The sequence below is a fragment of the Salvia splendens genome, chromosome 4 (assembly GCF_004379255.2).
Source record: "Salvia splendens isolate huo1 chromosome 4, SspV2, whole genome shotgun sequence".
In the NCBI taxonomy this organism is placed as follows: Eukaryota; Viridiplantae; Streptophyta; class Magnoliopsida; order Lamiales; family Lamiaceae; genus Salvia; species Salvia splendens.
Genome location: NC_056035.1, coordinates 30,234,899 through 30,250,041, shown reverse-complemented (window position 1 = coordinate 30,250,041; position 15,143 = coordinate 30,234,899). Strand labels below are relative to the sequence as shown.

General features: G+C 35.1%; 1 protein-coding gene and 1 long non-coding RNA gene across 2 annotated transcripts; both read right to left on the bottom strand.

Annotated features, from left to right (window-relative positions):
- Positions 1–5,218: 5,218 nt before the first annotated feature.
- Positions 5,219–7,053, bottom strand: LOC121800260. The gene is made up of 2 exons (XR_006050465.1): positions 6,799–7,053; positions 5,219–6,370 (listed from the first exon to the last, which is right to left on the bottom strand). It is a non-coding gene; the product is annotated as an uncharacterized LOC121800260 (long non-coding RNA).
- Positions 7,054–9,408: 2,355 nt separating this feature from the next.
- On the bottom strand, positions 9,409–10,556 carry LOC121800944. The gene is made up of 2 exons (XM_042200432.1): positions 10,235–10,556; positions 9,409–9,446 (listed from the first exon to the last, which is right to left on the bottom strand). Exons 1-2 carry the CDS (start codon positions 10,554–10,556, stop codon positions 9,409–9,411), a joined length of 360 nt encoding a protein of 119 aa, XP_042056366.1.
- Positions 10,557–15,143: the final 4,587 nt, after the last annotated feature.

The following is a 15,143-nucleotide window of genomic DNA, read 5'->3' as shown; positions in this document are numbered from 1 at the left end:
AGTAGCATCAAAATGCTTTAAAGAAACCTACAAGAATTAGCACTTTAATTCAACAGTGAGCTTAGCGATTTGAAATCTGCTCGAACCCCACTCCTCCAAACCGAATAGAAGGGAAATCACAAGCTAACTAAGAGAGAGAGAGAGAGATACTTAGCTTTGGAACCGGGGAGACGGAGCCGCGACGGCGACGGGCTTGCAACGTCGAGTTCTTGGAAAACTAGCTGAGGAGGTGACGAGCTCGCTGGAGAGGTGGCAGCGCCGGCAGGTGCGTGTGCTGTCTCGATGCGACGGGAGATCGACGGAGACGGCTACACAGTCGCGGCGTCGGTTGGAGACAAAGGCGGCACCGACTTCGCACCGATTGGCCGTACCCGATGCAAGGCGCCGAGGAGAAGACGTTGACGGCAAGTTCCTCGGGCCCCAGTGATGGCGGTAACAGCGGCGGAACAGCCGAGAGGAAAGAGGGTTTCCTCCGCAGTAAACGGTGATGGTAGAATTGCCGCTCGAACTAAACGTCGGCGACCCGATGGCGCCGGATATAACGGTCCGTGGCGGCTAGTGTGGCGGTGAAATCCGCCAAGGAAGGGAGAAGAAGGGAGCTAGGGTTTTGAATTGGGGAAAATGTGAAATGAGAGGTGGGGGGAATCGGCTGGTGAGGAAGGGAGTGTGCCTTCTCAATTGGGCAAATTTTCTTTGGGCCTCTCTTTAATTAAGTTTGAGCTAATGAGTTAAAAAGAAAAGTGGGCAATTTTAGTTGGGCCCTTCCCATTTAATTTTATGAGGGCCTTTTAATTAAAAAGACGAAATGGGCCACTACTAGAAAAATCAAGTCGGGCCTGCTATCAATCCCTCGGGCCTCCGGGTCAAACGCGATTGGGCCTTAATTTAGAAAAATTTAGTCTCGTTGGGCGGGCCAAGCCTAATTTATTTTCTATTGGGCCGAAGGGAGCCTTCAAAGATTTAAGTCCTTTCGGGCCACGAAAATTTTGTGTTCATCGCCCTAAATAGATTCAGGATTTTAGAAGAGAAATTCCCCAAGCCACGGAAGAAAGAAATTTATTAAGCCGTGTTGAAATAGTATCCAGTAAATACTTAGATGGGAATTTTTATTAGCCAAGTAAGTATTTCAAAATACTTAAGGAAAATAATCCGGGAATTTATTACACCCGAGCAGTTCGGCAAGACTCTGAATAAATTAAATTGCTGATTTAATTAAGGATTTAAGAGTTCTAAATTTAGAAGGAAGGAAGTAAAATAATAAGCACACACTTAGGCATGCATACATGCAAGATAAATAGTTACTTAATGCCTAATTTAAGTATATTATTTATTATAAAGGAACGTCGTCGCACGACGAGTAATCTCAAGTCAAGAAGTGCCCGTTTGAAAGAGTTTAAGCAAAAGAGGTGGGCTTTTATTTCAGAAATGTGTTTTATGTGAAAACATGAATATTTTGAGATGAGTTGTCATGCCTAGTTTTATTTCTGATTGTCTATCTGTTGGCTATGCCAAACCAGTTAAATCGAATTCGGGTCCCAGTAGGGCCGCAAACCCTACACGGACTAGTGTACACATAGCGACCGTGTGCTAGCGCTAGCGTTGGCCGGTCCAGTGACCGTCGTGGAATGTGGCCACATTCCCGGTTTACACAGATCAGATATGGTATTTCATGAGAAGTTTATATGACTGCGCAGTCTACTTTCAGAATGAAATAAAAGTTTTAGTGACCGGAAATTGTTTTCAGAAAAACCCCGTGTTCACTCAAGTTTGGCTGACAACTAGAAAAGAAATGTTTTCGGCATGAGCCCACTGAGTATACCAAGTACTTAACCCTGCATATTGTTTTTCCTTAATGTGCAGGTTGATCGTTGTCGAAGCAGAGGAGGTGTTGGGAAAGAAAATAAATTAAGAAGTAAGGTAGTTGATGTAGTATGTCTTCATACATATTACATCGTCTTGGTAATCTTCCGCTGCAAGATCTAGAATTTGCTTTAGAAAATACTAGTCACCCAGAAATTTACTCTGATTCGATATGGTTGTACCATTTATCACATTCAGACAATGTTTCCCTTGAATTAAGTACCATCTATGAGGAGTTTGAGACCATTTGTAAGTTTAGTCGCGAAATAGCTACGCTTTCTTTAACTAGGGAGTTGTGGTCGTGACATTTAGTGAGATGGAGATACATTGTTCCACCAGAAAAACACCTCTTCTTCCCCTTTTACTCTCTCTCTCCATCCCCTCCGCTGCTCGAAGCCCACTACCGGCACCCAACAAATTCGGCATCGCCGAGAGGAAAACTCCATAAAGGTCGGTAAATCTAACCATTTTGTGGTTGCATATTACACTTTCGAGCTCCACGCTCTTCGTCGTCGGTAGATTTATTTACTTTTCCCCTTTTACCTCCTTCGTGAAACCCAACTCTCTTACCCCCTGCAAATCCGCATTCACCGTAGAGGGAAACTCCGAATATGCTGGAAGGTAAGTAAAAGTAATAATTTCATGGTTGCTGGGAGGCGGTGGAGCTGGAAGGAGGGGATTGGATTAGTGGGGATTCTTCGACGGCGGAGTTAGGAGGTGGGGGGAATTCTTGTTAAAGGTCTAGTGAGAGTGAATCTATCGGCGGTTCGGAGATGGCTTCGGCAGCTGTGGAGGTGGTCACTGACGAAACCAGCAAAGGGCAAGCCCCCGCTCCAGCGGCGGCTTTGGCCGGTGCCGTCCGCCATTTCTACAGGTAGCATGTGCGGTGGGAGAATGGAAATGGATCACGAGAGAGTGTGAGAGAGAGGAAGGGGCAGAATAATACTCCATTGATTGGGATTTTCGTCAAAATGGAATAGGATTTTGATTAGGATTTTGATTAGGATTTTAACACTAATAAAATTATTGATTTTACATAATATTCAATTTTTTATTTATATAATGATGAAGATAATAGTACTGAAAAACGGTTTTATCAATAGTATGGGAGAAAATTTGTATACTAGTATTTAATTTTTTATCAGTATTTCTTAAGAAGATTTGAAGAATTAATCAATGAATATTGAAATTTTATTTAGTAGCGCATATTCATTTCTTATATTTATAATTTATTAGTATTATGTTTATATACAAATTAGTATTTTAATAGTTTATTTTATAATATCTTTATGATTTATACTATGTATTTGTATTAATATAAAAATGTACTAATAAATTGAGGATAATTGTGTCATTTGCATACATAAAACATGTTTGCAAACCATATAACCAAACATTGGTTTAGGCCACATGCAATAACTCAAATGAACGAACCAAACACACTTTTGTAGAGTATATACACTACAACAAACATGAAGTTAGCAACACAACCCTTCAAAAAACTCTATGAGCTTCTCATCTAATAAAACAAACTCCAAATGTCAACAACTTATAGTTGACATTATATGCGTATAGTTGACATGGATTGTACGCATAGTTGACATTATATGTGTTAGTTGAAATGAATTATATATGTAGTTGACATTATATGTGCGTAGTTGACATGAATTGTATATTTAGATGACAAAAAAATTTAAAAGAATTTTAAAAAATTTAAAAAATAAATAATTTTTTAACAAATTAAAAGTCAAAAAAGTATTTATCGAATAAAATGTATCATGAAATTACCATTCTACCCTTTCGTAATTAATTAATCTAAAAATATTTTCCATGTGGCAAATTTTGGACCACTCATTTAATAAAAAAAATGAGAGACTGATAATGCATCTCAATTCTCAATTATGCTAAAAAATCTCAATTGATCATAATATATGGATGTATTCATATCCTTTTTCTAATTATTATTCATTCTTCCAACTAAATCTCAGCCCCACAATTTGAAGATCTAATGGCCGAAAATAATGCCACATGTTATTAAAGAAAATATTAAATCAATTCAAAAAGGTCTTGGTATATACAATAGATTCAGTTATGGTAATTTCCTTGATTTTCTCCTTCAAAGATCAGCAAAAATACGTTTAATTCATTCTGATTTTTTCTACAAGATTACACGCCAATTTATCTTTCTTCTCTCCCTCAATTGTTCTCGGTTTTTCGCCATTGAAGGCGTCTGGTGTTTAGGGTTTTAGTCACAAAACTAAATTGTTGGAGTATTCATTCACGACACCTGAAGAGAGGAGGATTGAGAGAGTGAGGAGAGTGGTGGAGAGATTCAATCACGACGTCGATTTCCAATTCCTCCACAATTGCATTTCCGATCTCTTCGCGCAACGGTTGAGATTGGATATGGAGATGTTGAAATTGGGGGAATAGAACAATCTTCTTCTCTCCCTCATTTTTTTTTCTTCTCTCCCTCATCCTTTTTCCCCATTGAAGACCTTCTCAAGAAATTGTTGTCGTCTTTTTTTCAATTGAAGACGTCTGTTTTTTTTGTGATTATTGATAAATTTTGGTAGAAAGTTATTGTATTAGTCGTGTAATTGACATACAGAAGTTAAACTCATTCCCCAAAGGATTTAGCAATCCATGGAGCTAGGTTGTAGTACCCACTCACAAACGAAACCATCACAAAGTGCAGAGAGTTTGAATCATTCCCCTTGGGTTTAGCAACCTTGGGTTTAGCAACCCATGGGGCTAGGTTATAGCACCACCACATGAATTAAATTTCATTTTTAATGCGTTTAAGATTGGGTACAGTAAATAATGTACCAATATCTAATAATGTGCATGTATCAGTGAATAATGTACATATTGAAGAGAATAATGTTGAAAGGAACTTGAATTCATGCCCTTTGGGTTTAGCAATCCATAGGGCTAGGTTGTAGTACCCACTCAGAAACGGAACCATCATAAAGGGCAGAGAGTTTGAATCATTCCCCTTGGGTTTAGCAACCCATGGGGCTAGGTTATAGCACCACCACATGTATTAAATTTATATTTTAATGCGTTTAAGATTTAGTACAGTAAATAATGTATCAATAGTATCTAATAATGTGCACGGATCAGTGAATAATGTACAGATTGAAGAGAATAATGTTGAAAGGAAATTGAATTCATCCCTTTTGGGTTTAGCAATCCATGGGGCTAGGTTGTAGTACTCACTTACATTATTTCATGTGTTGTCTACATTATAATATTAACACAAGATATTGTTATGATTCTACTTTACTTATTACTAAAGGTTTACATTACTTTAAAGTATATTTACATTATCAAAATATTGGGGCACCAACATATGTATGTTCAATAATAATGTATATGTTTTACATCAAGTAATGTAATGTTGGGATCCTCTTTGTCCACATCAATAGATCGTAAATGTACATTATTTGATAGATTAATGTTACACTATTTAGATATGAATGCACATCACTACTCTTTTACATCCCCAAAATCTATGTTTAACAGTTTCTAAAACATTCATTGTTTTCTATTTCCATCATATTACAACAAACAAAAAAAAAAAGAAATATAATACAAGCGGACTCCTCACTGTCATCGAATTCGACTCTGGACCTCTTTGTACATATTCATAAACGAATACATTGATTAGTCAAAATGTTACATTACTGGTTAATTCGGATATACATTACTACAAAATAACAAATAATAACAATGTAACATATCAGTGCGAAATAATGTAAATATTTGATCAAACAATGTCTAAAGGCCTAATGTATGCATATTTACCTGTAACCTTATGAAGCCGGTAATGTATGTAAAAAAGTGTATTAATATAACACACACTTATATAACACACAATAATGTAGCACATCGGTATCAAATAATGTAAAATTTTGATTAAATAATGTACAGAAAAAATGAAAAAATATAACAGGTCATACTATAACACAAAATAATGTAGCACATCAGTATGAAGTAATGTAAATATTGGGTTAAATAATGTGCATATGAATTTTGAAAGAAGATACAGAGGACCATATAGAGCAGAAACTGTAACACAATAATGTAGCATATCCGTATCGAATAATGTAAAATTTTGAATAAATAATGTACAGAAAAAATGAAAAAATGTAACAGATCATACATTCATACTAGGCTGCTTCGCTGCTGTCCAAAATACGACATCAGTACACGATTATAATCGACGGTATCAATAATATATCGCATTAATATAATGTAATGCAGACTACTTGATAAATAATGTACAAAAGCAAGCAAATCATGCATAGAAGAACATAACTTTCACTCAATTACAAGCATTCTATGAAACCAATTGATGTAGCTTAAAACAAAAACATAATGTACACCACTGCCTACAATAATGTCAACTACTTTATGAATACAAAAGGCAAATGCAAGAGATTGCTCACCTGCAGTCTGGGTGGGTTGGCTTTTAAAAGGTATGCTTCTTTTCGTCATTCTTGTTCTATGAGACAAAACCAAAAGTCAAAACCCAATAAGATTTCCTCTACAAAATCGACCAACATACAATTGTAAACCAGTAATTAACTACAAACTTCAATAATGAACAGAACCCTAACAAAAATGCACAGGATTTCATGATTTACAGAAAAATCGACAACATTTTTTAGAAAATTGTAACAGTGTGTCGGACAACTAAAATCGACGAATACACACATAAAACACCAATGAACTAAAAGGGCTGAATAATGAACAGAAACCTAAAATAAATGAACAAGCTGTTACGATTTTCAAAACGATCGACCAAATGTTTGCCAAAATCGTGACTGTGTTTAGTAGAAAACTCTGAATCGTCAACTTTGTGGTATTTTTACGGCTAAAATCGACTCTGAGACTGGTCTCTTACCAAAAATCGAAACTTTGGAACCCTACCTTGTTGTCGATTGCAAATCTTCCATTGATTAAAACGTTGTTGCATCGACCGAAGAGTGTTAAGCCGACAGAAATCGACTCTTCCAGTGGAGTTTCTCCTATTTTGAAGCAGCTATGGTTTAGAAAATGATGGAAATGAGAGAGAAAGGGTTTTGATCGTGGGTTGAGGGATGAGAGGGGTATTGTGTGTGTGTGTGTGTGAGAGAGAGAGAGAGAGAGAGAGAGAGTAATTGAATGGAAGGTCAATTGGTTTGAATGAATATCCCACTGAATTATCGCGTCTTCCGTTTTGAAACGTGTTAAATCCCTTGTTTTTTTTACAGTTATACCCTTATAATGTACATATTTGAACTAATAATGTAACACAGGATCAGATCTCTCCTTTTAATCTAGTCCGTCCATCCCAGTAATCTAATGGCTGATTTTTATTGAAACTTAACACTAAGGGGACAATAGGACCCTAATACTCCCCTATATATATATATATATATATATATATATATATATATATATATATATATATATATTATACATACATTGATCGTTCATTGCAATAACTTGATAGTGTAACATTATTTTACTTGACCTATAGTTTCATAGTAAAAATTGGCTAGTAGTAGTTAATTGAACAAAGAGGTGTCCAACAATTAAATGAGAGCATCATACATGTTGCCAAATATTAATGCTCTATGATTAAGGATTAGCAACCAAGTCCCACGCCACATGAGATGGTCCCTGATTATAAATACTCTTTTGGCACATGAATGCCAAGACACATTGAACAAAGAGGTGTCTAACAATTAAATGAGAGCATCATACATGTTGCCAAATATTAATGCTCTATGATTAAGGATTAGCAACCAAGTCCCACGCCCACATGAAATGGTCCCTGATTATAAATACTCTTTTGGCACATGAATGCCAAGACACATTTCATATTCATTGATTTTTATTTATTTATTTATTTATTTTATTAATTCATGTGCGTGTGTGGGTGTTATAAATAGTCAAATCAACGTTAACCTAATCTTAATTGGTACGCGTGTCCATAACAAGTCCGAGGACTTAGTTCTAAATTCTACTCCTGTATTGCTTCCTTTAGTATATAGTTTTAAATACTCCATATTACTCCATCCATCAAAAATTGACTTTCGAAGTCATGTGCGATAGTGATACCAAACCAAATACGATTGAGTAATCGAATCCCCAGCTAATCTTTGGCTAAACCTTGAAAATCTTAATGCCATCATAATGCATTTCAAATCCTCCTAGCCATTATCCTATTGCAATAATCCTTGCTTAAAAGAATGCCCATGTTTTATATACTATTCAATTAATATAAAATTAATAAAATAAGAGAGAAAAAATATTAAAATATTTTTAATTAAAAAATGAAACTAAGAAGATATTTTCTCCATTCGCGATTAAAACATCCATTTTATCTTTTTAAAATGTCCATAATTAAATGATCTATTTATTTTTTTATAGTAAGTGGTACCCACACTGAACTAACCAATCACTCTCAAATTCTATTAGGAGTATAGAATTGGGTTCTACATTATACTAATTTTTCTCATTCATTTTCCTTCAAGAACTCAAATAATTTCTTAAAATCGAGTCAAAGTAAGTCATTTAATTGTGGACAGAGAAAGTATAAATTTATCATATATAAATAGAGACTAATTTTGGTAGACGAATCAAATTGAAAAAACATACTAATACTTAATTTTCTTGGATAGAGGTAGTATTAATTTGTAATTTTTTCATTGTTCTTTTCTTCTAATACAATATGTAACTTGGCCATATGACAGAAAGATCAATGATTTTTTTATATGCTTACAACGACTCTGAGATCGCCAAGTTCTCTTAGAACCAATTTGTGAGGCCCACGATGTCAACAACCCACTGATGAGTAAGGGACTCATGTATTCAAGTTTCATATATCTGACCTAATGGAGGAACCAGAATCCAGAATCGGAAATGGAGGGGGTGGAAGTAAATACTTCCTCCGTCCAACATTAGGATTTACTTTGACTTTTCTGCACTTGTTTTATAAAAATGAAAATAAATAGTTAAATTGGAGAGTAAGAGAGAGAACAATGTAGAGAAGACTTGATGAGTAAGGTACTCATATATTCAAGTTTCATTTATCTAACCCAATGGCGGATCCAAAATCGAAACGGGTAGCGGGCATCGGGAAACCCTCAACCTGACCCGCTACCTGCCGGGCCCGACGACAAAGGGAAACGGGGCAGGATCGGGTAGTTTGTTTTAAATTTTTGCTGGTATGGGTATACCCGCTACCCGCGCGGGTATACCCGTTAAACCCGTTAATACCCGTTATTTTTAGGGTTAGGGTTTTGAAATATTTTATTTTAGTTAATTAGTTTCAAGTTTATATGATCAGTTTATATTAAACTTTTGAATGGTGATTTTATTTTAGACATGCTTGATGTTTCTATCATATTTGCTTATTTGAAATTTGGATTTGCATTATATTTCATACGTAGTCATATTATATTTAAGAGATGAGAAATCACCATATTTGTGCATAGTTAATAGTTGGAAATTATGCAAATACAACAAGGTAAAAAAAATACAAATCTAAAATCATAGTGTAGCAACTAGCAACAATCCCAAAATCCATTCTAGAATTACAAGCATGTACATAATATTGTATTAGATGATGATAAGTGAAAACTAAAAGCATAATGCCATTAAATAATATAATACACAATTCAAATTATGCCTGCGGGTTTGGGTACCCGCAATTGCGGGTTTACGATACCCGATGCAGGCATCAGGTTACCCGTATAACTATACGGGTCGGGATTGGGTAGTATAATATTGAAGTTTTCGGGTACGGGTATCCATGGGTACCCGTTTCGACACCCCTAGAAATAGAGGGTTGACAATTAAATAATTTTAAATTATAAAAAATAATATATTCTTTTCGTCCTACAAGAGTATGTACTTTTGGTTGAGCATAAGTTTTAATGTATAGTAATGCAAAAGAGAGAAATAAAAAGAAAAGTTATTACAGTATTGTTTTTTTTTAATAAAAAATGCCCTTTGTGGGCAGGAGGTTTAGGCAGACCTACAACCCGTAAATAATATCAAAATAAAATGTTCTAACAACATGATCTTAGCCCAAAAGTGACTAGGATCTAAACAAGAACATGAAGAAGCCAAATAGAGGTCCCACAGGCCAAGATCATCCGTACTATCAAGTGGAAATAAAACTGACTATATATATACGAGGGAGAAACGAAAAATTATCAAAACCAGCCACCAAAGAAGATGGATCAACCCACATCTCTACGTCGGAAACGGAAGTTAGGATATCCCAGCTGGTCCATCCTAACTAGCGCCATCAGATACCGAGGCGCAGAGATTGGATCATAGTAAGTAAGGGCAGGGATCTGAACCCCCTTACCTGCAAGAAAATCAGCAGCTCGGTCCCCTTCTCTGTAGATGTGTGAGAACCGAACATGCCGCTGAGAAGTCATACTCCGGATCAAAGCCATGTGATGTCTGAAATCCGTAGCGCCAAGCTGTCCAGATGACAACAAGGTAACCAGAGCCACTGAGTCAAGCTCAATCCAGATGTGTGTCGAAAGCTCCATAGCCATCTCGAACCCCCGAATCAAAGCCAACAGCTCCGCCTCAAAGTTCGATGATGCGGCTATCGGAGCACAGAAGGCACGCAGAAGTCCTCCATCAGAGCCTCGAACCAATCCTCCCTCCCCCGCCTCCATTGTCGATGTAGAGAAGGCACCATCAGTGTTTAGCTTCACCCAAGGGGCATCAGGGGGATGCCATAGGACAATGAATGACCGCAGAACACGCTGTCTGGGGGAGAAAGGCATGAAATCAACCGACGGCGAACATCCTCTCCAGTGGGTCGGGGTGATCTTGCCGGCCAAGACAAGCACGTGCAGGTGGTGAGTGACCTGCCACAGAGTGACGAAAAGGACGACCGCCGTGCTTGCAGTCGTTCCTCTCCGTCCAAAGAAACCAAGCAATCAAAAAGTTATTAAAGTATTGTTAATGAAGAACGTGTTTCACCTCATTAGAAAGAAAAGAGTTTCAGAAATATTTTAAGAGTTTATTTTAATAATAAGAAATATTATTAATTGATAAAATAAAGAAAGGAAGAACGAATACAGAATTATAATACATTCATTTAAAATAGTAAAAGTTTAGATTTTAAAAATATTTTAGAGTTTATTTTGGTGATAAGTGCATATTAATTGATAAATTAAAGAAATGAAGAATGGATGATGAAAATAAAAAATATGGTCGGTTGAACCATAGCCCTTTATGTCAAAAGAGTAATACTATTAGGTTACTGACTTTATATGATTATGCGACGTTCGACTCTGGTTATAGGAGATTGTAGGCTCTCCGAACGGTCGAGAGGAAGCAACCACACCCTCCTTTTCCCTAGGTCCACCACTAATTATCTCTAATTATAGTATAAAGATTTAGGTGTTGACTTATAACAAAGTAATAGTTTTAATTTAGAAATGTGAGTTGATTCTTGCGTTTGTCTTTATTTGATGGTTCATATTTGGGATGGAAAAGACAAACTACCCCTATTTCAGGTGGAAATTGAAGATCCAAATGTTAAAATTAGAGAGTAGCTGAAAATAGGGCTTGCAAATTGCAATCTGAATCTATAAACGACAAACAAATGGCACATTGCTCAAAGTGAATGGAAATCTCCATCCCTCAATTTAAGTCATAAATAAAGTTTATCCAATCCCAACATATATAATAGTATATGCACAAGATAATATATTTGGTTTCTATAGCAAAATACATGTTTGTCACGATCTTTGTGATTGACTCGTTAATTCTCGAGCTCTACATTTGAGAACCAAATAAACAAAAATTATACTTGTAATTAGGGGCTCGATCGGGTCACACGCACAATTATCAATCGAATGGTGTTCTTTTATGTAGTAGTTGTTGTTTAAGAGTAGCATCTATACAATAATTAATCAAAATGGTGTTTATATTTGGACATTAATAAATAATTAAATTATAATCAAAATTAAATTTAGCTAAAAATTATTTTTATAAATTATAACTTTTATTTTTATACTAATATATTTAAGAATTTTATAATATTTTTTATTTTTATTTTTTATTTTATAGTTGTAGTTTAAGAGAAAGAGAGGGAAAGAGCATCTGACATAAGTGGTTGAAAAAGTAAAGTGAAAAATATCATTTTAGGGACACAAACTATAAGAAAAATATCACATCTAATACTAGAGAGAGATTGAGAATATATCATATTCAATATCTAGATATGAAAATCCAACAAGTGTCTTGCATGCTTTAAGGACATTTTTGGTACAAAATTATGATGAATATTGAAAAATACCAAAAATGTGATTACACCTTAGTCTAGGGACTACCCATGATAGTTTTAAAGTTTAGGGACCATTAGCGTGCAAAACGCATAGTTTATGTATCATTTACGTAGTTCACCCAAAAGGAAAATGTTCGACGTCAATGAAGAACCAAAAAGGATAATGTTTCATTTTGAATGAGACAGATAAAATATATAAAAATAGACTTGCATTCTACTACTATGTTTTCAAAATTCATGCCGAACTTAATCAGGATTCTTGATCACTGACGGAAATTGGATCCTAACTTCCAGTACTATATTATGGGTGGGTCACATATTTTTTGGGTACGTTACTTTAAATTGAATCCCTTAAACAGAAATTGTCCGGTCTGTGCAAATTAAAATAGTGAAATTTGATGTTGGAACAAAAACTTGTAAGTAGAAGGAATTTTGGGTACAGTTATCAAGTTTGGGTTGAGTAATGTCTTCTTTCTATATGTTTAAACATTCATATGAGAATAGTAATTGATGAAAAAAAAAACAAATTTGTACCTTGAGTTGAAGACGAAATGTTGTCAAACTTGTCATCATCATATATGAAAGAAGCCAAAAATTACAATTGCATAATCGACAAACAATTCCTCTGCAATACAAATAATGTCTTATAATCAGTACTTGCGTGGATCATCCGTCAACTAGTTGACCTGTAAGAAAATCTCTCTATTTGTTTTTATCGTACACACTATTTATTTTAAAAATATTGCTTGATGATGTGGCGAATTTTTGATGGGAATAAATGCAAGTAATAAACGATCACAACACGGAAAATTACGTGGTTCGATTTACTGAGGTAAATCTACGTCCACGGGAAGAAGAGAGGGCAAATTTGTATTGCTTGGTCTTGCTTACAGATTACAATACTGATTTGCTATATGAGATTCTGGATCTAGAGAACTTAACCCTGTCTATCTGATCTAAGTTCTATTTATAGATTCGAACTAAGATCGTGGTTTGCAGCCCTGGTAGTGGGGTTGATAACTGCTTAATACCACTAAATAGATCGTGGGTGTAATGGAGCTCGTGGAGATCCTGCATGGGTCCACTATCTCCTTGTTCGGTCGAATACTGAGACCGAACTGCTGAACTTTGCCGATCAGCTTTTGCCGATCTGAGAGTTGAGCTCGATTGGTCGGCTTTTACCGAGCTATAGGCTGTGACCGAACTCTTTGGTTGTGCCGAACTGATACTACCGAGCTATAGGCTGTGACCGAACTCTTTGGTTGTGCCGAACTGATACTCTTTCTTGGGTTTTGGGCTGATGGGCCGTCACTTGCGTGGATCATCCGTCAACTAGTTGACCTGTAAGAAAATCTCTCTATTTGTTTTTATCGTACACACTATTTATTTTAAAAATATTGCTACTATTATTTAAAATTCTATGGAATATGATATTAAAACATTGTAACATAATACGACGAACTCTTGTTTTGTACGTGGGGCATATATGATAACATAATTTATATGATTGACTATTTAAAAGATATATTACTAAAATTAAATAATTTCAAAAATTAAATGAATTTATTAAAACAATCCGTTAGAGAATTGAAAGCAACTATATTGATCACGGGTTCTTCGCAGTTGATAGCTAATTTCCTATCATACCCACAACATATTTATTTCAAATACTTGTCGATGAAATGGTGATAATTTATCGGCCAAATTTAGATATGACAATTGTATCAGTGATATTTTTATCAGGGTGTGTGTTTATCATATAGAAATGTGTGTAACAGGTAACTATACTATAAATAAAACATGCAATCGATATAACTAATAGTACTAGTAATAATATCAATGAGCTATGATCAATTGCTAACTCTTCTTAATTGCTAACTTATTAATTCATCAATAATGTATATTAAGAATGTTAACACGAAGAAATTAATATGTCAATATAAATTCAGTTGACACAATTATGTTTTGGGTTGACGTCAATATTTAAATCTCAACATAAAGACATACATAAGTATGTCATTTAAATTTGTATTGGCATATTAATATTGTCGTGTTGACATTTATAATATACTCCTAATATTGATACTATTATTTCCACTTCTGAGTCACAATTTATTAGTACAAAATTTCCACCAACAAATCAAATCCAACTTGTTAGGCCGATCATGCTGGCAAAACGAATCTCTCAACCCAAAGTAATTTTGGTTCAACTCAATGTGGATATGGGCCTTGTCAATATCTTTTGCAACTTAATATCAGTTGGGTTGTTCGTTTTCTTTTCTTTTTTTATTGGAGTTACTATATTTGAGAGTTTTTTTTAGAGAATTGTCATTTCCATTAAATATACCGATTTCTCTTTAATATTTTATTTTTGTAATACATTTATATAAACTTTAAAAAAAAATTGCCCCCTAAAGAAAATATAAAAATTATAGCTTGATAAAGATATTCTAAATAAAAATACTAAAGCAGACCAATCTTCTATTGGTTGAGATAGCGGTCATCTTCACTTCTTCAATCCTCTCTTGTGTAGATGTCTAGGTGTTTTATCCAACGGTGTAAAAAATGGAAGATAAATAAAATAAAAGATGTGAATTATGAACCAATTAATGGATCCTTCTACAGATGTAGAGAAGTCTGAGATCTGATAGATTTTGAATTATGTGAAGCATATCTGAAATGGGGAAGAGATTGAGCTTAAAAAGGTCTTAGAATCACATCAGGGGTCACTGGGTCGATTCAGCGGATCGTTTAGTGCAGTTTGCACACGCGGGTCCGAGCAAATGGGGTTTTTATGTCCGCGGATTGCTTAAAACGGTCATAACTTTCTCTACCGGACTCCGATTGAGGCATGCGAGCTATCCACACGAATCTCTTTCTAAGATAAAGACATTGTTGATAGTAAAAGAGCATTTGAAAATTATCATTATAAGCCAATTACTATTTATATTCCGACTTTATTCAT

What these genes read in the sequence shown, in the direction of transcription:
- LOC121800944 (XM_042200432.1), bottom strand. Translation starts at nt 10,556, where the DNA reads ATGGAGGCGGGGGAGGGAGGATTGGTTCGAGGCTCTGATGGAGGACTT. An exon ending in AGCTGCTGATTTTCTTGCAG is followed by an intron (nt 9,447 to 10,234) that starts GTAAGGGGGTTC and finishes TTGTAATTCTAG; the next exon opens with AATGGATTTTGGGATTGTTG.